This window comes from Scyliorhinus torazame, chromosome 6 (assembly GCF_047496885.1).
Source record: "Scyliorhinus torazame isolate Kashiwa2021f chromosome 6, sScyTor2.1, whole genome shotgun sequence".
NCBI classification, from domain to species: domain Eukaryota; kingdom Metazoa; phylum Chordata; class Chondrichthyes; order Carcharhiniformes; family Scyliorhinidae; genus Scyliorhinus; species Scyliorhinus torazame.
In genome coordinates this window covers 258,061,964-258,085,579 of record NC_092712.1, presented here as the reverse complement: position 1 = coordinate 258,085,579, position 23,616 = coordinate 258,061,964, and the positions used below count along the sequence as shown (strand labels likewise).

Genomic DNA, 23,616 nt, shown 5'->3' with positions numbered 1-23,616 from the left:
CTATAGACATGTTCATTGTTTGTGAATTTAAAATTGTGCCATATTATCCTTTGAATAGTGTTAACATGTGTGTGGGTGGGATAGGAGGAGGAAATATAGCTTAGCTTCTAATGAGGAAGCAGAAGTTTGCAAGTTTACTTCATCAGGACAAATCTTCACAGTAATAATATTTTTAAAAGTCATTTTCAGCTGCAAAACCGCCCATAATGTAAGATAGTTGTTGAATAGGAAAATACTGGACTGTTTGAAGAATCTAAAACTTGCAAAGTGATTATTTTATTTTCTCTTGTTCAGCCAAATTTATACCCCACAGTTGGACTACAGACACCAGGGGAGGTGATAGATGCTAATTTTGGACAGCATCCATTTGTTTTTGATATAGAGGACTACATGCGAGAATGGAGATCTAAAATTCAGACCCAGATTGAAAGATTCCCTGTAGGAGATCGAGAAGGGGAATGGCAGACAATGATTCAAAAGTAGGTGACACATTGTTATCTACAGTAGCATTTTTCATTTACGAATATTTAAGTTTTCTTTCCTATGATTTAATTCTGATTTAGATTTCTATAGATGGATTTCTTCTTGCATCTATTAAATACAACTTTTATATCTCAATGCTAAATGCTACAAAGCACATGCTCATGTTTCAATTTTTTTCAATTAACTACAATAAATCTGGTCATCGAGACTGAAAAAATATCCAGTTGAATGCTGCAATTTTAAATCTTGTAATCTTGCCCTATTTGAATGCAGCCTCTTAATGCAGATCCACTAAGAGACATTAACTATCCTGGTCATGGACCATAGGAAGTAAAATTTAGTCCCACACCTTTCAAATGATAACAAAACTATATTTCTGGGGCAGGCATTTAATTTGAAATTGTGAGAAACCCTCCTCCTCTCCTTTCCAAAGGAATCTTTCTTTTTCTCTTGTCTTCTTTCTCGCTCTCTCTCTCTCTCTCTCTCTCTCCCCCCCCCCAAGGTTTATAAAGCTTGATTTCCGCTAAGAACAGCTCAAATGCTTTGCTGTTGCACTGACTCAGAGATTGGAGTGTAAGTTTAAATAAAGGGTGGTCTTCGTTACCTATTAATTCTACAGTTCAATTTACGTGTATTTCTTTTGTTTAAAGCAGTAAATTTTTCTCCCCATGTTCTACATGCTCACACGTTCCATTTCTCCCATGTGAGCAGTCTTTTTCCCTGCTTCTCACATATGCACCCACTTATTTTTCTTAATGTATCGTGTCCATGAGGTCTTTCTCTCGTGTATATGTCTAAAGCTCACTGCTACCCTTTTAATTACACATACTTGTTGTCTGAGTTGATAACATTTTCTGATTTAACTGATTCCTCTTGGTAACCAGACAGATAAGAGACACATTTTTGGTGTAAATAAATGATGATAATTTAATGCATTTTGCAGACAATCTACTGTCTTCTGTCCAATGTGAGTTTGTGTGTATGTATGTATATTTGTGATGTATGGGCTGTTCCTGCATATATATTTACAAATGTCATAACTCTGCAAAACATGTAACCTGGATGTTGAAATCATTGGAGAAAACATGGTGTGTGTGCACACTCGCAAGACAGTTTCCATTGAGTTTGGTAAGAGTTTCCTGTTATTGCACATGTACTGCCTGGTGTAATCGTCTTTATACTCAAATTTTTAAAGGCTGCATTGTATTGTGAAATACTGCTGACCTTGGACTGTTGTGTAACTTTTTTAAAAATTCAATTTCTAGAATGGTTTCATCTTACTTAGTGCATCATGGTTATTGTGCCACGGCTGAAGCCTTTGCCAGGTCCACAGGACAGGCTTTCCAGGAGGAACTAGCATCCATTAAGAATAGACAAAGTGAGTCGAAATGTAACAATACTTTGCTGCTTGGTGACTTTGTTTGAAATAGTACTTTAAAAAAAAATTATATTCCCTTTTGAATTTTACTCAGCTTTTTCTTTCACATGGTGTGGTGATATGCGTCACTGTATATACACAAGGGGTTAATGTAAATACACTACAACTAAGTAACCACTAGAGGGAGCACCAGAGATGTCATGACATGCAGACATACAGCCAATGAGTCATTACAACAGGACACAACCAATGGGTAATCAGGACACCCTAAGAGGTGGCATTACCCCAAGGGTGCACTTCACAACCCATATAAAAGGACAGGGCACATATGCTCTGCCTCTTTCCACAGACAGACATCTAGAGAGTACATCAGGGTTGATCAGCAGCATCACACCCAGCACGTGGCTTAGAGCAGGCTGGTAAAGATAGACTGAGTTACTACAGCTAAATTAGCAGAGAGTCAAACTCATTTAAGAATTGTGTTAATAGTTCAATAAACAAGTTGAACTCATTTCATAGTCTGGAGCTTCCTTTGTCAAAGCATACATCAAGGAAGCAGCTTATGCTACACAAAGCAGCATAACACAACACATGGGTGCCCAAATAATGAGGGTGGGGTGTGCAAAAATAACATTTACAGAGAATTCCGAGCTTTGTGGCTGGTGGTGAGCGTGTGAGAGATGTTAGTATTCAGAGAGATCTCAACCAGTTTAACAGAAAGTCACAGAAATGATGGATGAACATTACCTAGATAAGTGAAAGGTTATGCACAATGAAACTTTAAATATGTGTGAATGTTGGAGATACTCATGAGGAAAGGAGGATTTAGTTCTGTTTACTGCCCATTCACTGAAAATATCCAGTCAATTTACAATTGCTATCTGTGAATTGGGATGCAGTCAAAGACTATGTTGAAGCAAGTTATCTTTATGCATGGATTATCTTCTGTTGCCTCATGGAATATTTAATTCTTTGGGGATGATTTAGAGTGATAGTATACAACTAATGTTATTCTGAAGATATTTTGTGGAAGGTAGGATGCTGGTGGTAACCATGCATTTACTGAGTTAGTTTAGAAATATATATTCAAATCTCAGTTGATTAGTGTTAGTGAAATGGCAGACTACCTCAGTTGTAGGTTAGTGTTTGAACTATTTTTAATTTAATTTCTAAAATATGATCTTGCAGACTAGTAATCGTGTTTCACGTGATCTTAAGTCTTGTGACATCTCTGTATGCAAGGCTACACAGCCATAAAAAGTGATAATCGTAGTAGGAGGCTGAAAATATATTCATTCCACTTTATTTGTGCAATTGTGAAATCCATGGTTAGAAATGATGTTCCAGTAGTATCCCATTGAAGTTTAATGGCTCTCTTAAGAACATGGCATTAACTTGCTATAATTAAAACCTTTATAGAACCACAATTTATCTATTAGGTATGCCGCTTTTAGTGAAGATGGTCACAGTGAATTTATATTTTACTTCTTTAGGAATTCAGAAACTGGTACTAGCTGGACGAATGGGAGAAGCTATTGAAACAACACAGCAGCTATATCCAGGTCTACTTGAAAGAAAATCCAACCTCCTTTTTATGTTAAAGTAAGTAGTTTTTCTACCAATTCAACGTGACTCTTTTTTGCATTACATTGAATTTTCATTCTGCATGTGACTTATGTTACAAACCACGCTGGTGTTAAATGCGAGGGTATCCCAAAACCCAGGGTAACTTGGAACACCAGTTTGTAGCGGTGAATGTTTTACTTAAGGTATAATGTGAGGAGCAAGGTACAACCCAGTGAGGAACAGTCCAGTCGTTGTGTGAACAATTAATAGAGAATATTCATTTGCTTAAAAGAAAGATGATAACACATGACAAGAAAGACTATAATACACTATAACACTTCGATGTACTGATGACTATAACACACTAATTTTACATGAAACTATCACTTTGCCCCCAACAACCTACGTTATCCAACTCTGAGATGCCCAAACAACATCCAATATTAAGTAACTCTTTGAGCTAAATCTAGCAAGTAATCACCACACCTCAGTTAAGTTGGCCACATCTGGGAAATAGCCTTCAGGTTCACCCAAGGTGGAAAATGGCTACTTTCGAGAGACTACACCTGCAACTGTTGCAGTTCTGATGTTAGCTGTCTCCCTTTTTCCCATTAGTTAGTGTTCTACAGTTATACTATTTCTTTCCCTTTACCCTGTAGAGTCGGCTTTTGGCAGGTGCGTGTCAATTTCCTTATCTTTCCACTTTGAAGATGCCACCCCATTGTTTTTTCTAGTCACATAGTAAAATACTGGTTTTCCATTGATGGGCGAATTTGCATCTCATCATTTCACCAGATGTCTGCCTCGAATCAACTCCCTGTTTTCATTTGTTTTTTAATATTAATTTTCCCCAATTCTTAACACCAATTTGATAGCCTCTGCTGAAATAGTGGCCAGACGTGCACTTCTTTGTTAATCACCTTTTCATAGTTACGTATGTTAAAGCTAGAAATTCAAATAAATTATGTTCCGTTTCATCCCTAAAAATAGTGTCTTTCAGGTGACAAGCTGATCTTGACTCGAGCAGTGCTATTGTTTTAAGCATTGTGATAAACTATAGATTGGAGCTTTATACAATTAAATGTAACATATTGAAGAATGGGAGTGGACCTATTCATGTGGTAATATTGTTTATTTAGCAGGATTAGGATTAAAATAATTATCATGATCTACCTTGTTACTGACTTCTTAAGCAAGTGGCTGGTAAAACAGAAATACAAGATAATGAGCAATGATTATAGGGATGGATTATTTTAATTTAAATATTACTGTACCATTAATGCAGTTTGATAAACATGTATTTTGTGTTCACCGTAGAGTCCGCCAGTTTATAGAAATGGTAAATGGGACAGATAGTGAAGTGCGGTGTTTAGGAGGTCGAAGTCCAAAGTCTCAAGACAGCTACCCAGGAAGCCCTAGAACCTTTAACAGTCCTAGCATGAGTCCCAATCATGGGAGCAATATCCACATCCTAGCAGCATGCAAAGGGAATGGTGCACACAGTCACTTTACAGGTAAGCAATGTTAACATTTTTTTCCTGTACCATTTGCTGTTCCAAAAACAAATTGTACAATGTTTCCTCAATAGCAATTGGAATGTAGACCAGGCTTATTTTTGCTCAATCAACTTTTACACCAAATATGAAAGCAATGTGAGATTAATATGGCTATATCATTATGATTTCTATCTGTCCCTTCGTTTGGTCTATCTGTCTCTCTCTCTCTCTGGCTCCCGTTCTCACTTGTTCTCCCCCGCCCCCTATGTAATTATATGTATTACAATAGTTGCACAAGTGGAATTGCTTTAAGCTGGAGAGTTGGTGGATGTCATGCACTGGAGGAAAGCATTGCTTGTTTGACAGATTTTCTTTAAGCATGATTCATAGAATCACAACAGTGCAGAAGGAGGCCATTCAACCCAAGAAGTCTGCACTGACCCTCCGAAAGAGCACCCTAACCTGATCCAATCCTCCGCCCTATCCCTGTAACCCACCTAACCTTTCAACACAAGGGGCAATTTAACATGACCAATCCACCTAACCTACACATCTTTGGACTGTGGGAGGAAACTGGAGCACCTGGAGGAAACCCGTGTAGACACGGGGAGAAAATACAAATTCCACACAAGATTGGAATTGAACCTGTGTTCCAGGCGCTGTGAGGCAACAGTGCTAAACACTGTGCCACCCACATTATCCATGATCCACCTAAATGCTATTGAGTTTCTTTTGGCTTCAGAGTTCATTTTTGTTTAATTTTCTAACCATTTACTTGCATCCATTTTGTATCTCGTATTCAAATACATAGAATCCCTACAGTGCAGAAGAAGGCCATTCCAGCCCATCAGGTCTGCACTGACTATCTGATGCCCCCGCCCTATCCCAGTAAGCCCATCTAATCTTTGGACAGTAAGTGGCAATTTAGCATGGCCAATCCACCTAACCTGCACACTGTTGCACTGTGGGAGGAAACCAGAGCTCACAGAGGAAACCCACGTAGACACGGCGAGAAAGTGCAAACTCCACACACACACTCACCCAAGGTCGGAATTGACCCCGGGTCTCTGGTGCTGTGAGGAAGTAGTGCTAACCACTGTGTGACACCGTGCCGGCAATATTCTGTTACCCCCTCAGCAAGTGTGTTTTCTGAGCTGACTCCAAAGATCAAAGTAGAAAAGTCTCCACAAAGAAGCAGTAGCATAGGGTAAAGAGGTGAGAAAATGCCCTTTTTTAACAATCATATTATGATAAAAGGAATTGGCCATGCCCTACTTAATGTACTGACAACGTCCTGACTAACCAACTCAATGCAAACTTTGCCACTTTGTCCTAATTTCATGTTCTCTTACTATGACTCTGAATATTTTGGTACGCACTTTGAAGAGTTCAAATGTTAGGCCTTTTATGAAGTAGCTTTACATTTTACATTTACCCCCTATCAAGCTGAAGCATATTTCAAGCAATTTCCAATTTTACAACCAGTTTCTGACACATCCAAGTCAGTCAGATGTGAGAAAGTTCTCTCTACTCCAGAAATATTTCTGCTGATGAACCATAGAAAAGCATTGTTGCCTTTTTTACCTGCTATAAATATGGCAATCAGTAAGATTGCCCTTCTTTCTTTAGATCTCGATATTAAATTGCTCAGAGTCGCCAGGTATCAAATGATACCACCACAAGGTTCAACCGGATATTGATCCAAGCACCAAACACCAGTTAGTTAGTTCAAGATCAATGGTACTTTATTTATACACAAGGATAATCATGCAATATAAACACTACTAGTTAAACTACACCTATCAACTATGACAACCTGTACTTAACTTCAGGCACCCGTCTTAGGTCAGAGGAACAGTGGCCTTTGTTCGAATCTGGATCTACTGGGTCTGGCTGCTCAGCTGGGCTCATCCGTCTGGTAGCGGGCGTTGAACTTGAACTTGCTGCTGGTGATGCTGCACTTGGAGGTGGACGTTGCTGGAGCGCCAGGTCCAAGAGAGATCGAACGCATGGCAGTGTCTCTTTCTTTATCCTTGGGGAGTTTTGCGCTCTTTTGTGCGGTCCTTCGGTTTGGACACCATTAATTGGGTAGTTCTTGATCACTGTATTTGATTTGAGCCAATAAAGGGGCGGGTGCCTTGACGGCCGGACATGTCCTAAGCGGTCATTGACCCTGTTGTTGATGCTTCCTGGGTACAGGAGTGGCGCCTAAATGTCTGAGATTGTATCGGTTGCACAAGTATCTTTTGACTTAGAGATGGGCCATCAAAATGCTAATCAGTTGGGGGTTTTGATGCTGTCTGGATTCTTCGCTCACAAATATACATTCAGGTTCTGAGCCTGACGAACCGCACATTGTCCATTTTTCCCATTATGCTTTGCGACCGTCCATGTTTCTTATTGTAAGTGGTCATCCCAGATGGCTACAGCATGCCCTACTTTGGCTGCAGTCCTGCCACCTTTCAGTGAAATTGTCAATAGATAATCCTGACCACTGCCCAGTACAGCTAGACTAAGACTGCCCAAGCCCCTTTCATACAACATCTCTGGTCTGAAGACAGCAATCTTATGATTATGTAGAGAGGACATGAAATACCAAAACACAGAATTGTCCCAACTTGTCTCTGATATTTCTCCAAATCCACCCAATTTTGGAGTCCATCTTCCACTGATTTTTCTCTTTTTATTGGAGAATAATATCTCTCCAATACTAGACTGATTGGACTGATGTCTCCAAACACCAGTCAGTTCAGAGGCCCTTCCACTGCCCTGACAATCTCACTGAAGCAATTGGATATCTTACTGATGTAACCTCTGTGCACGGTCAAGGTTAATCCGACTGGCGTGCTCACATCAGGGGCTGTGTAATCCAGGTTTTTTTCAATAGGGTGGGATAGTTAGTGCCTGGCAAATAAACCTTTTTCTCCGAACAGCTGGCAGGTCCGGGAAGAAACATAAGTGGTGGATGTGTCAACGTTCAGACTAGATGGCTTATCCTTTTATGGACCTGAAGATCTCTGCATGCGTTTCCTCTGTTTGCCATAATCCCCATGTAGTGCAAAAGGTATATTAGTTCCCTGCAGATGGCAATAATGTAACTCTTTTTGACATCTTGGCAATAAGTAGAGGCAAGGTCTCAAAGCTTAGCAGTAAAGATTTCCTTTCTCCTTTGGGGGTACAAATATTTCAATCAAACTAAAGGCATTATGGTTAATAGATGGTTACTGAAATACAGCACCCTCAGTATCTTCTATCATAATCCTGCACTGCAGTGTTGTTGAAGATGCTGTCTTTCAAAAGTTAAAATGAGGCCCAAGCAACTTCCATTTGAAAATTTCATTGCACTTTTCAAAAAGAGCAAAAGGTTCACCCAGTATCCTGGCTAATATTTCCCTGGCCAACACTACCATAAATAGATTTGGTCGTTCAGTTATTGTTATTTTTCTAAATTGCTGCCATTCTTGCCTACTTTTACCGTATTTCCAAACAAATTCACTGCTTTTAAAGCAGTTCAAGTGTCCTATCTTGGATATGAAAGCAAGTTTTTCTTTATTGCAAGATATACACAAACAGCGCTTCTAATATATTTGTTTCAGTACACTGCTCAATCTGTATACCACATATAGTAAATCTTGCTTAATGGTGTAGTTGTGTTCCTGAAAATTCAACTTTAAATGAATCAATGTTAAGTGAATCAGATTTACCCATTACAACCAAGGTAAAAACCGTAACTGCATTCTGTCAGATCTTCCTCATCAGAAAAAACATTATATCCTGTAAGTTGAAACACTATAAATTCCTAAATTCCGATCTTTGTAAATGATATAACTTTTAAAATAAATATTTTAAAATGGCAACTCTTTCTCCCTTGCTCTCCAACCCTACTGCTTGTTTCTTCCTTCTTCCGAACTCTTGTGACAAGCAGGAGGGTCGGTGAAGAGGAGAGGGCACTCCATAATATCACCAATCAGGTCAGGTGGTGCTGCATTGGCCCAGCGTGAAACAATGCTAAAATGGAAATCCCAACACTTGGGTGCTCATACCGGTCCCATTATATATGTGAAAGTGGAACTATTTAAAGTGGGACAAAGTGAAATGGGGATTTGCTGTATTCTAGCATCTCCAATATTTGTTTCACATTTATTTAAAATTACAAAAATTCAGTAATCTAATGGACACAAGATTTTTAAAACTATTTTAAAATTATGAGTGTTCCGCTTGACTGGTCCCAATTGAAACAGAAAAGATTTGCAAATATATTGCACTTTTCACAACCCAGGGGCATTCCAAAGCACGTTGCAGCTAGTGAATATTTTTTAAATTTTCTACAGCAAGGTGTCACAAATAATTGATCTGTTTTTAGTTGTTTTGCAAGAAGTAAATATTGGCCACAACACCAGGGAGACCTTCCTTGCTCATAATAGATGGGTTCCATGAAATCTTTAACGTTCATCTGTGAGGACAGATGGGCCCTTTGTCTAATCCCCATCCAAAAAAGCAACAACACTGAATGCAGTGCACCCGTCATACTGTACTGGTATGTTAGCCTAGTGCTCAAGGATCTAGTCCTCGCATGGGACTTGAACCTACAACCTTTCTCTTAGAGATTAGATACCACTGAGCCATAGCTGACACCCTAGTTCTCCATTAAGAGTATAATAATAATCTTTATTAGTGTCACATGTAGGTTCACATTAACACTGCAATGGAGTTACTGTGAAAATCCCCTAGTCACCACACTACGTCGCCTGTTCGGGTACACTGAGGGAGAATTCAGAATGTCCAATTCACCTAATACTTCACAAGTAACATACCTATGGCTCAATGCATGAGTTTGAGTTTAGCATAAGTTTAACTCTTGCTATTGCTCAGGCTTGCAGAATAATAAATAATAAATCAATTAACAATCAATTAAACTATCGATAATTAATTTGAGAAGTTATAGCTCATGGAATAAAAGGGGCAGTAACCATGCAGATACAAAATTGGCTAAATTTTAGGAAGCAGAGAGTGATGATAAATGGGTAATTTTTGGACTGGAGGCAGGTTTGCAGTGGTGTTGGAACCTTTCCTTTTCCTGATATATATTAATGATCTAGATCTTGATGTGGGACAATTTCAAAGTTTGCGGATGATACAAAACTTAGAAGTATTGTAAACTGTGAAGAGGACAGTGTAGAACTTCAAAAGGACAGAGACTAGTTAGTGGAGTGGGCAGATAGGTGGCAGATGAAATGGAAAAAAAAATGAAAATCGCTTGTTGTCACAAGTAGGCTTCAAAATGAAGTTACTGTGAAAAGCCCCTAGTTACCACATTCCGGTGCCTGTTCAGGGAGGCTGGTACGGGAATTGAACCCACGCTGCTGGTCTGCATTAAAGCCAGCTATTTAGCCCTGTGCTAAATCAGCCCCAGATGAAGTTCAATGCAAAGAAGTGTTCGTTTTGGTAGGAAAAACATAGAGAGACAATATAAAATAAGGAGTAAAATTCTTAAGGGTGGTGCAGGAGCAGAGGGCGTGGGTGTGCATGTGTGTAAGCCATTGAAGGTAGTAGGACAGGTGGAGAGAGTAGTTAATAAAACGTCTAGTATTCTGGGATTATTAATAGGGGCATAGAGTACAAGAGCAAGGAGGTTATGCTGAACTTCACAAGACTCGAGTTAGACCTCATCTGGAACATCATGTACATTTCTGGGCACCACTCTGTAGGAAGGATGTGAACACATTGGAGAGAGTGCAGAGGAGGTTTACAATAATGGTTCCAGGGATGAGAAACTTTAGTTCTGAGGATAGCTTGGAGAGGTTGAGAAGTTCTCCTTGGTGAGAAGAAGGCTAAGAGGAGATTTGATAGAGGTGTTCAAAACCATGAGGGGGCGGGTCAGAGTAGATAATGAGAAACTGTTCCCGCTCATAAAAGGATCGAAAATGAGAGAGCACAGTTTTAAGGTGATTTTTCAAAAGAAGGAAATGTGATGTGAAAATAGACACTTTCGGGCCAAGAATGCACCAGCTGGAAGTGTGGTGGAGGCAGGTTTGTTCGAAGTGTTCAAGAGGGCACTAGATGATTATTTGAATCGAAACAATGTGCAGCAGTGTGGGGGAATGTTTTCCCAGTATGAACATAGAACAGTAAAGCACAGTACAGGCCCTTCAGCCCATGATGTTGTGCTGAGCATTTATCCTAATCTAAGATCAACCTAACCTACATGCCTTCAATTTACTGCTGTCCATGTGCCTGTCCAAGAGGTGCGTAAATGTCCCTAATGACTCTGACTCCACCACCTCTGCTGGCAGTGCATTCCACGCACCCACCACTCTGTGTAAACATAGAACATAGAACATTACAGCGCAGTACAGGCCCTTCAGCCCTCGATGTTGCGCCGACCTGTGAAACCACTCTAAAGCCCATTTACACTATTCCCTTATCGTCCATATGTCTATCCAATGACCATTTGAATACCCTTAGTGTTGGCGAGTCCACTACTGTTGCAGGCAGGGCATTCCACACCCTTACTACTCTCTGAATAAAGAACCTACCTCTGACGTCTGTCTTATATCTATCTCCCCTCAATTTAATGCTTATGTCCCCTCGTGCTAGACATCACCATCCGAGGAAAAAGGCTCTCACTGTCCACCCTATCCAATCCTCTGATCATCTTGTATGCCTCAATTAAGTCACCTCTTAACCTTCTTCTCTCTAACGAAAACAGCCTCAAGTCCTTCAGCCTTTCCTCATAAGATCTTCCCTCCATACCAGGCAACATTCTGGAAATCTCCTCTGCACCCTTTCCAATGCTTCCACATCCTTCCTATAATGCAGTGACCAGAATTGCATGCAATACTCTAAATGCGGCCACACCAGAGTTTTGTACAGCTGCAACATGACCCTATGGCTCCGAAACTCAATCCCTCTACCAATAAAAGCTAACACACCGTACGCCTTCTTAACAACCCTCTCAACCTGAGTGGCAACTTTCAGGGATCTATGTACATGGACACTGAGATCTCTCTGCTCATCCACACTGCCAAGAATCTTACCATTAGCCCAGTACTCTGTCTTCCTGTTATTCCTTCCAAAATGAATCACCTCACACTATTCTGCATTAAACTCCATTTGCCACCTCTCAGCCCAGCGCTGCAGCTTATCTATGTCCCTCTGTAACTTGTAACATCCTTCTGCACTGTCCACAACTCCACCGACTTTAGTGTCATCTGCAAATTTACTCACCCATCCTTCTACGCCCTCCTCCAGGTCATTTATAAAAACGACAACAGCAGTGGCCCCAAAACAGATCCTTGTGGTACACCACTAGTAACTGGACTCCAGTCTGAACATTTCCCATCAACCACCACCCTTTGTCTTCTTCCAGCTAGCCAATTTCTGATCCAAACTGCTAAATCTCCCTGAATCCCATGCTTCCGTATTTTCTGCAGTAGCCTACCATGGGGAACCTTATCAAACGCTTTACTGAAATCCATATACACCACATCAACTGTTTTACCCTCATCCACCTGTTTGGTCACCTTCTCAAAGAACTCAATAAGGTTTGTGAGGCACGACCTACCCTTCACGAAACCGTGTTGACTATGTCTAATCAAATTATTCCTTTCCAGATGATTATACACCCCATCTCTTATAAACCTTTCCAAGATTTTGCCCACAACAGAAGTAAGGCTCACTGGTCTATAGTTACCGGGGTTGTCTCTACTCCCCTTCTTGAACAAGGGGACAACATTTGCTATCCTCCAGTCTTCTGGCACTATTCCTGTTGACAAAGATGACTTAAAGATCAAAGCCAAAGGCTCAGCAATCTCCTCCCTAGCTTCCCAAAGAATCCTAGGATAAATCCCATCCGGCCCAGGGGACTTATCTATTTTCACCCTTTCCAGAATTGTTAACACCTCCTCCTTATGAACCTCAAGCCCTTCTAGTCTAGTAGCCTGAATCTCAGTATTCTCCCCGACAACATTGTCTTTTTCCTGTGTGAATACTGACAAAAAATATTGATTTAGCACCTCTCCTATCTCCTCGGACTCCAAGCACAACTTCCCACTCCTGTCCTTGACTGACCCTACTCTTACCCTAGTCATGCTTTTATTCCTGACATATCTATAGAAAGCTTTAGGGTTATCCTTGATCCTACCTGCCAAAGACTTCTCATGTCCCCTCCTGGCTCTTCTTAGCTCTCTCTTAGGTCCTTCCTAGCTAACTTGTAACTCTCGAGCGCCCTTACTGAACCTTTATGTCTCATCTTTACATAAGCCTCCTTCTTCCTCTTGACAAGTGTTTCAACTGCCTTAGTAAACCACGTTTCCCTTGCTCGACCACTTCCTCCCTGCCTGCCAGGCACATACTTATCAAGGACATGCAGTAGCTGTTCCTTGAACAAGCTCCACATGTCCATTGTGCCCATCCCCTGCAGTTTTCCTCTCCATCCGATGCATCCTAAGTCTTGCCTTATCGCATCATAATTGCCTTTCCCCCAGATATAACTCTTACCTTGCGGTATATACCTATCCTTTCCATCACTAAAGTAAACGTAATCGAATTGTGGTCACTATCACCAAAGTGCTCATCTACCTCCAAATCTAACACCTGTCCTGGTTCATTACCCAGTACCAAATCCAATACGGCCTCGCCTCTCGTTGGCCTATCTACATACTGTGTCAGGAAACCCTCCTGCACACATTGGACAAAAACGGACTCATCTAAAGTACTCGAACTATAGCGTTTCCAGTCAATATTTGGAAAGTTAAAGTCCCCATAACAACTACCCTGTTGCTTTCGCTCCTATCCAGAATCATCTTTGCAATCCTTTCCTCTACATCTCTGGAACTTTTCGGAGGCCTATAGAAAACCCCTAACAGGGTGACTGACCTCTCCTTTCCTGTTTCTAACAAAGAACCTACCTCTGACATCTCCCCTACACCTTCCTCCATTCACCTTAAAATTATGTCCCCTCGTGACAGCCATTTCCACCCTGGGGAAAAGTCTCTGCCTCTCATCACTTTGTACACCTCTATCAAGTCACCTCTCTGCCTTCTTCGCTCCAGTGAGAAAAGCCCTAGATCCCTCAACCTTTCTTCATAAGACATGCCCTCCAGTCCAGGCAGCATCCTGGTAAATCTCCTCTGTACCCTCTCCAAAGCATCCACATCCTTCCTATAATGAGGCGACCAGAACTGGACACACTATTCTAAGTGTGGTCTAACTGGAGTTTTATAAAGCTGCAGCAAAACCTTGCGGCTCTTAAACACAATCTCCCTGTTAATGAAAGCCAACACACCATACGCCTCCTTAACAACCCTATCAGCCTGGGTGGCAACTTTGAGGGATGTATGTACGTGGACCCCAAGATCCCTCTGTTCCTCTACACTTCCAAGAATCCTGCCTTTAACCCTGTATTCAGCATTCAAATTCGACCTTCCAAAATGAATCACTTCACATTTATCAAGGTTGAATTCCACTTCTCTGCCCAGCTCTGCCACTTCTCAGCCCAGCTCTGCATCCTGTCAATATCCTGTTGTAACCTGCAACAACCCTCAACACTATCTACAACTCCCCCAACCTTCATGTCATCGGCAAACTTACTAACCCACCCTTCCACTTCCTCATCCAAGTCATTTATAAAAACCACAAAGAGTAGAGGTCCCAGAACAGATCCCTGCGGGACATCATTGGTCACCGACCTCCAGGCGGAATACTTTACATCCACTACAACTCGCTGTCGTCTTTTGGCCAGCCAATTCTGTATCCAGACAGCCAAATTTCCCTGTATCCCACCCCCCCTAACTTTCTGAATAAGCCTACCATGGGGAACCTTCTCAAATGCCTTTCTGAAATCCATATACACCACATCCACTGCCTGACCTTCACCAATGTGTCTCGTCACATCCTCAAAGAATTCAGTGAGGCATGACCTGCCCCTCACAAAAGCCATGCTGACTATCTTTAATCAACTATGTTTTTCTAAATAATCATAAATCCTATCTCAGAATCCTTTCCAATATTTTGCTCACCACAGACGTAATGCCCAGGGATTTCCCTATTCCCTTTCTTGAACAGGGGAACAACATTCATCTCCCTCCAATCATCCGGTCCTACTCCAGTGGAGAGTGAGAACGCAAAGATCATCGCCAACGGCGCAGCAATCTCCTCCCTCGCTTCCCGTAGTAACCGTGGGTATATCCTGTCAGGCCCAGGGCACTTATCTATCCTGACGCTTTTCAAAATTTCCAGCACATCCTTCTTCTTAATATCAACCTGTTCGAGTCTATTAACCTCCGCCCAAGTCTCCAGACAATCTAAATCCTGCTGTATCCTCCGACAGTCCTCATCGCTATCCGCAATTCCACCAACCTTTGTGTCGTCTGCAAACTTACTAATCAGACCAGTTACATTTTCCTCCAAATCATTTATATATACTACAAAGAGCAAAGGTCCCAGCACTGATCCCTGTGGAACACCACTGGTCACAGCCCTCCAATTAGAAAAGCATCCCTCCATTGCTACTCTCTGCCTTCTATGGCCTAGCCAGTTCTGTATCCACCTTGCCAGCTCACCCCTGATCCCGTGTGACTTCACCTTTTGTACTAGTCTACCATGAGGGACCTTGTCAAATGCCTTACTGAAGTCCATATAGACAACATCTACTGCCCTACCTGCATCAATCATCTTAGTGACCAGATCCTGTCTCGAAGAATTCTCTCCAGTAATTTCCCTACCACTGAAGTAAGGCTCACCGGCCTGTAGTTCCCGGGATTATCCTTGCTACCCTTCTTAAACAGAGGAACAACATTGGCTATTCTCCAGTCCTCCGGGACATCCCCTGAAGACAGCGAGGATCCAAAGATTTCTGTCAAGGCCTCAGCAATTTCCTCTCCAGCCTCCTTCAGTATTCTGGGGTAGATCCCATCAGGCCCTGAGGACTTATCTACCTTAATATTTTTTAAAGACACCCAACACCTCGTCCTTTTGGATCACAATGTGACCCAGGCTATCTATACCCCCTTCTCCAGACTCAACATCTACCAATTCCTTCTCTTTGGTGAATACTGATGCAAAGTATTCATTTAGTACCTCGCCCATTTCCTCTGGCTCCACACATAGATTCCCTTGCCTATCCTTCAGTGGGCCAACCCTTTCCCTGGCTACCCTCTTGCTTTTTATGTACGTGTAAAAAGCCTTGGGATTTTCCTTAATCCTATTTGCCAATTACTTTTCGTGACCCCTTCTAGCCCTCCTGACTCCTTGCTTAAGTTCCTTCCTACTTTCCTTATATTCCACGCAGGCTTCGTCTGTTCCCAGCCTTTTAGCCCTGACAAATGCCTCCTTTTTCTTTTTGACGAGGCCTACAATATCACTCATCATCCAAGGTTCCCGAAAATTGCCGTATTTATCTTTCTTCCTCGCAGGAACTTGCCGGTCCTGTATTCCTTTCAACTGCCACTTGAAAGCCTCCCACATGTCAGATGTTGATTTGCCCTCAAACATCCGCCCCCAATCTATGTTCTTCAGTTCCCGCCTAATATTGTTATAATTAGCCTTCCCCCAATTTAGCACATTCATCCTCGGACCACTCTTATCCTTGTCCACCAGTACTTTAAAACTTACTGAATTGTGGTCACTGTTACCGAAATGCTCCCCTACTGAAACATCTACCACCTGGCCGGGCTCATTCCCCAATACCAGGTCCAGTACCGCCCCTTCCCTAGTTGGACTGTCTACATATTGTTTTAAGAAGCCCTCCTGGATGCTCCTTACAAACTCCGCCCCGTCTAAGTCCCTGGCACTAAGTGAGTCCCAGTCAATATTGGGGAAGTTGAAGTCTCCCATCACCACAACCCTGTTGTTTTTACTCTTTTCCAAAATCTGTCTACTTATCTGCTCCTCTATCTGCCGCTGGCTGTTGGGAGGCCTGTAGTATACCCCCAACATTGTGACTGCACCCTTCTTATTCCTGATCTCTACCCATATAGCCTCACTGCCCTCTGAGGTGTCCTCTCGCAGTACAGCTGTGATATTCTCCCGAACAAGTAGCGCAACTCCGCCTCCCCTTTTACATCCCCCTCTATCCCGCCTGAAACATGTAAATCCTGGAACGTTTAGCTGCCAATCCTGCCCTTCCCTCAACCAGGTCTCTGTAATGGCAACAACATCATAGTTCCAAGTACTAATCCAAGCTCTAAGTTCATCTGCCTTACCTGTAATGCTCCTTGCATTAAAACATATGCACTTCAGGCCACCAGACCCGCTGTGTTCAGCAACTTCTCCCCGTCTGCTCTGCCTCAGAGCCACACTGTCCCTATTCCCTAGTTCTCCCTCAATGCTCTCACCTTCTGACCTATTGCTCCCGTGCCCACCCCCCTGCCATACTAGTTTAAACCCTCCCGTGTGACACTAGCAAACCTCGCGGCCAGGATATTTATGCCTCTCCGGTTTAGATGCAACCCGTCCTGCCCCGGAAGAGCTCCCAGTGGTCCAGATAATGGAAACCCTCCCTCCTACACCAGCTGTTTAGCCACGTGTTTATCTGCTCTATCTTCCTATTTCTAGCCTCACTGTTACGTGGCACAGGGAGTAATCCCGAGATTACAACCCTCGAGGTCCTGTCTTTTAACTTTCTGCCTAGCTCCCTGAACTCCTGCTGCAGGACCTCATGCCCCTTCCTGCCTATGTCGTTAGTACCAATATGTACAACGACCTCTGCCTGTTTGCCCTCCCCCTTCAGGATTCCCTCTACCCGTTCGGAGACATCCTGGACCCTGGCACCAGGGAGGCAACATACCATCCTGGAGTCTCTTTCACGTCCACAGAAGCGCCTATGCATTTTGGAAGGTCTAGGTAATGCATTTTGGAAGGTCTAGGTAATGCATTTTGAAAGGTCTAGGTAATGCATTTTGGAAGGTCTAGGTAATGCATTTTGGAAGGTCTAATGCAGGTAGGGAATATACAGTGAATGGTAGAACCCTCAAGAGTATTGAAAGTCGAAGAGATCTAGGAGTACAGGTCCACAGGTCATTGAAAGGGGCAACACAGGTGGAGAAGGTAGTCAAGAAGGCATACGGCATGCTTGCCTTCATTGGCCGGGGCATTGAGTATAAGAATTGGCAAGTCATGTTGCAGCTGTATAGAACCATAGTTAGGCCACACTTGGAGTATAGTGTTCAATTCTGGTCGCCACACTACCAGAAGGATGTGGAGGCTTTAGAGAGGGTGCAGAAGAGATTTACCAGAATGTTGCCTGGTATGGAGGGCATTAGCTATGAGGAGCGGTTGAATAAACTCGGTATGTTCTCACTGGAACGAAGGAGGTTGAGGGGAGACCTGATAGAGGTATACAAAATTATGAGGGGCATAGACAGAGTGGATAGTAAGAGGCTTTTCCCCAGGGTAGAGGGGTCAATTACTAGGGGGCATAGGTTTAAGGTGAGAGGGGCAAGGTTTAGAGTAGATGTACGAGGCAAGTTTTTTACGCAGAGGGTAGTGGGTGCCTGGAACTCGCTACCGGAGGAGGTAGTGGAAGCAGGGACGATAGGGACATTTAAGGGGCATCTTGACAAATATATGAATAGGATGGGAATAGAAGGATACGGACCCAGGAAGTGTAGAAGATTGTAGTTTAGTCGGGCAGCATGGTCGGCACGGGCTTGGAGGGCTGAAGGACCTGTTCCTGTGCTGTACATTTCTTTGTTCTTTGTTTGTTCTATCTGTGCCCCTGACTATAGAGTCCCCTATTACTATTACTCTTCTGCGCTTTGACCCTCCCTTCTGAACATCAGAGCCAGCCGTGGTGCCACTGCTCTGGCTGCTGCTGTTTTCCCCTGATAGGCTATCTCCCCCGACAGTATCCAAAGGGGTATATCTGTTCGAGAGGGGGACAACCACAGGGGATTCCTGCACTGACTGCCTGCCCTTTCTGGTGGTCACCCATTTCTCTGCCTGCACCTTGGGTGTGACCACATTTACATAACTGCGATCTATGACGCTTTCCGCCACCTGCATGCTCCTAAGTGCATCCAATTGCTGCTCCAACCGAACCATGCGGTCTGTGAGGAGCTCCAGTTGGGTGCACTTTCTGCAGATGAAGCCATCCGGGACGCTGGAAGCCTCCCGGACCTGCCACATCTCACAGTCAGAGCACAGCACCCCTCTAACTGACATCCTACAGGAAGAGCATGCAACTGCCCTAGCCTCCATCCCCTCTGATCATACTGAATGTAGCTGCCCTGTGGACCAGCTGGAACTCCGCCTTCCGACTCTGCTCCCAGTCAGCTGCACTCTGTAAACTCCCGGCTCCCTTCTCGCTTTTTGAGGAAATGAAATGAAAGGAGCAGCTTACAAAGTCTGCACTGTAAACTGGCTCACCTTTATACTGTGACTCTAGCCTCTGAAAACTGGCCTAATCCAATTAACTAATTAACAAGCTCCTGCTGAAGTAGCTGCAAATAGAACCTCTGTTTAAAGCTGATTGAAAACTCACCACCTTCTAAACCCAAACAGCTACTTTTAAGTTAATTAACTAAATAAAGGAAAGACTAGACTGTAGATAAAAATGAATCCTTAATATCCCTCAGTCACCAAACTCTCACTATAGCACTCAAATGCACCCAAATTCAGCACTCAGTGCAAATGCTCGTTTGGTGAGGTCACGGTGGACCAAATGGCTGTCCTTTGCGCTGTAACAATTCTGTGAAAACATGGCCCTTATTATAGATCAACTGTAATTGGAATTCTGCCATTTTAATTGTTTCAAGAAGGTTTCTCTTTGTTTTCTGCATATCAACCAAGAAAATAGTTTATATTATGTGATAATTGCATAACCCTGTGTCTTTCACAAAGCAATTCAGGCAATCCTGATGGTTTTCTAGATTAGAGCTAAAAACAAACCAATCTTAATGCTAAAAGTTCAGAGACACTATTTACACCCAAACCTACCCCACCCCGTTCTTCTTTGATCTTCTGGATGCTATTTATATCCACTGTTACCTGACACGCTTCTTTTAGGTTGGACTTTGTGCTGCAAGAGGCATTTCCAGTTTTATTGTGGTACAAGGAATCCCCTCTTGCAAAGATGATATAACTAGGGCAGCAGTAAGAAGGTCCTGTTAAAAGAGCATAAATCCCTTGAGGCAGTAAATCCGTTATTGTTAGCATGTGATTGCACTTCAATGGCTGATTTGTCAACCCAGGGGATTGTAAGTGTTTGGATTTATGTATGTTACATATACCTGGTTATGCCAGTGACTGCTGCCTCTTTGAAAGCAGATTCAGTATTACCCCACCTGTTCTTCAGCTGCCTCCTGGGCATTTCTGTTAAGTTCAACTTGATAATATGCAAGCTTCACATATTTTACTTAATATTACTGTCTAGGTATAACCATAGTGCATGAGCAGCACCTTTGGCCATTTTTTCCCCTGATGGTTCATGGTACAGTTCCTTTCGCTCCTATATTTGTTTGCAACTGTTAGTGTGCAAAGGATATGGCATGAACTGTTGCCCACCTGCTACTATCACATGCCTCACTCCTAAATTGAAATGTTAAGACTTGTTTGTATCAATGACTTGAGACACTTCAAATAATTTAGCAGCTATGCTATCTACATGCCCCTACTAATAAAGTAATTTTGAGGTATAGACTGTTGCAATGTAGCAAACATTACGAAAGCAGGGAAATAAACCTTTATTCCAATTTTGCTTACCAAACCAAGTAAATTGCACTCACGGAAAAGAAATCTGGAAGATGATGGCCATTCCCTCACTATATGTAATTAGGCCAATGGATAGCCATCAACCTGAAACATTGCCTCTATTTCTCTCTGTTAATGCTGCCAGACCTACTTAGTTTTTACAGTATCTTTTGTTTTTAATTCCGGGTTCTGGCATCTGCAGTATTTTGTTTCGGTACAATTAGTCACTTGCGTAATGCCAATCATTAGTGAGTTCTCCATATTGAACTCTGAAAACTACTGCAATTGATAGTTTCAACTCAAAATCCAAAGTTGCAGGAATCTGGAGATTGTGCTTTAATGGTGGATTCTGGTAAAGCATCAAAATTAAGGTTGTGTCTCTTTAGGCATTTTCTTGAAAGTTTTGCCTTTTCCTAACAAAAGCTATCAGTCTCCCTGTTTGAAGTCACATTGTGGCCTGCACCTATCTGATAACCTGTCAAGAGATCCATGGTCACTTTCTGCACCTAGAACAATTGTTTTCTTTCGTCTTGGCTATTCATAGTTCTTCACCTTCACTAACACTCTTTTGGTCTAATGACTATAACCGTTTAATTATCAGGATTATAGTATGTTGGTTATGTTTTATTTCACAAAATGCCACCTTGAAGGTTGTGTGAAGGTTTACAGTGAAGGCACAAAAAAATTTGCAAAATCTTTTTATGACTGACAAATCAAAAACCTGGTTTTAAACTTTGTTTAATGCCCTTTTCTCCAAATTATATGTTTGAAAAAAGCTGTGACTTTAGAACTAATCATACACATCTGCTAGTAACCCTTTTCCTGCATCCCTCCCATTTTCACCCTCTGATATAGCTAACGCACTTCCTTTGCCAAGATAATTGAGAAGGCAAACCATGAAAGGCTTGATGTGTTTAATTTTTTGACAGGTTATGAAAATAATTGTAGCAATGGTATAATATCAAATAAAGGTCATCAATCCAGCAGTCACAAGCACCCGGCCTCATGTTTAAATACATCAGAACTAAACAGTTTAAATGCTGCAAGATCTCAGCAATCAAACAGCTGTAGCAGAGACAAGTAAGTGTTCTAGTTTAAATGTGCTGTTTTCAAGTTTAGGTTTTTGTTGTATATTTACTGAGCTAGAATTATGAATCCAGCATATTTACTTCAAACTAAGAATGTCTTTTAATGCTCCCCGCCCCTGCCAACTGTTTTATTTCTGGGCAAGTTTACAATTTCTAGTACAATTGATGCAGACATCGGGGCAGACTTGTTGGGCCAAATGGCCTCCTTCTGCACTGTAGAGATTCTATGATTCTCATTAAGCTTCCTCAAGGGCTAGCTACAGTTCTGAAGATGAATGTTAAAACCTGTCAGCTCGTGGAAGTAATCTGATTGGGGAAAAATGTAAAATAAAGTTGATGGTTAGACTTCAGAATTATCTTTTGTAAAGTGCCTGCCAGTTAGTTTTGCAGCAGTGCTGCCAGACACTGAAAACTTATTGGTTACAGCTGCTGCATGACTCAAGCCTCAGTGTGAAGAAGGGACTTCATTCCACAAGGACTGAGGACACATGTAGCACTAACACAGCGCAAAATAGAATAGACTTGGAGCAAGTCTTGCAGCTCAAGGCTGGGCACCCATGAGGTTCTGTGGGACATCAGAACTATATTCAACCACAATCTGGAATCTCATGGCCTGGCGTATTCCTCTCTATCACTACCATTAAGCCAAGGAACCAACCCCAATTCAATGAAGAGTAAAGGAGAGAAGCTGGAAGCAGCACCAGGCATAGCTGAAAATGAAATGGCAACTGGTGAAGCTACAACATAGGATTAAAAGCATGTGAAACATTGGAAGCAGCATGCTCTGGACTGAACTAAGTGATTCCATAACCAATGAATCAGATCAAAGCTCAGTCCTGAATGTTGGTAGAGGAGGAGGAGGATCCACAAACCAGCACGTCAATGCAAAATATAAATCAGTAGCACATGCAGCCATCTTCAGCCAGAAGTGGCACATAGATTCATCTTGAGGACCCCATGATTATAGAGGCCATTATGGGTGGTTAGCACTGCTGTCTCACAGCTCCAGGGACCCAGGTTCATTTCTGGCCTCGGGTGACTGTGTAGAGTTTGCACTTCCTCCCTGTGTCTGCGTGGGTTTCCTCTGGGTGCTCCGGTTTCCTCCCACCGTCCAAAGATGTGCAGGTTAAGTGGATTGGCCATGCTAAATTGCCCCTTGGTGTCCAAAAGTTAGGTGGGGTTAAGGTGATAAGACGGGGAATTTGGCATAGGTAGGGTGCTCTTTTGGAGGGTCGGTGAAAACGTGATAGGCTGAATGGCCTCCTGCACTGTAGAGATTCTGAGATTGGTTTGAACCTCCCAGCTCACCATTGATGGACAGACAGCGAGCAGAGTCACCAGGTATCTTATCCACCTCACTGCGAGTGTGTGGACTTGAAGGTCAGAATGCAACACCTGATTGAGCTGCTGGAGCTGTTCTGAGAGTGACCGCTCTCTATGGAGGAGGCTGTGTGTGCTGAGCTCTGGATCAATACCATGCTCATGGTCTGCATGGACCCCTCCAACACTGAGACCATGGGACTCGGGGATTTCTGCCAGATCACCCCACACACCCCATTAAACATCCAGCATCTGCCGCTTGATGGAGACTCATCATCTGCCTCGAGTTCAGCATTACCCTGGTCTCCAGCAAACCTCTGACTGCTGACGACTTGGGAACTCTGCCTACACCAGTTCCTCGGACAAGTGTGATTTGCCTTCACCCATGTGCACTTCCACAGCCTCTGATAAACATATGTCCACTGACATGCCTGTATCTGCGCTGGTACTTAGTATCGAGGGAGGATGTGACGCGGTGTATCAGGCAGCTGGTCATCGTCGGGAATTCAAGGTACGGTCCGCAAGGTCCTTTTGGGACCGTTATGATGTTCCTTCTGAGGGAAGTAGAAAGGATGTCAGTATTGAACAGCATTAC

General features: G+C 42.7%; 1 protein-coding gene across 1 annotated transcript in view; it reads left to right on the top strand.

The window, feature by feature from the left end:
- Positions 1 to 23,616, top strand: part of ranbp9 (RAN binding protein 9) — a 176,763-nt gene that overhangs the window by 135,367 nt on the left and 17,780 nt on the right. The window contains exons 6-10 of the mRNA XM_072509589.1: positions 295 to 479; positions 1,749 to 1,861; positions 3,355 to 3,463; positions 4,745 to 4,941; positions 21,543 to 21,693. Coding sequence (XP_072365690.1) covers positions 295 to 479; positions 1,749 to 1,861; positions 3,355 to 3,463; positions 4,745 to 4,941; positions 21,543 to 21,693 — 755 coding nt within the window. The remainder of the gene's footprint in view (positions 1 to 294; positions 480 to 1,748; positions 1,862 to 3,354; positions 3,464 to 4,744; positions 4,942 to 21,542; positions 21,694 to 23,616) is intronic.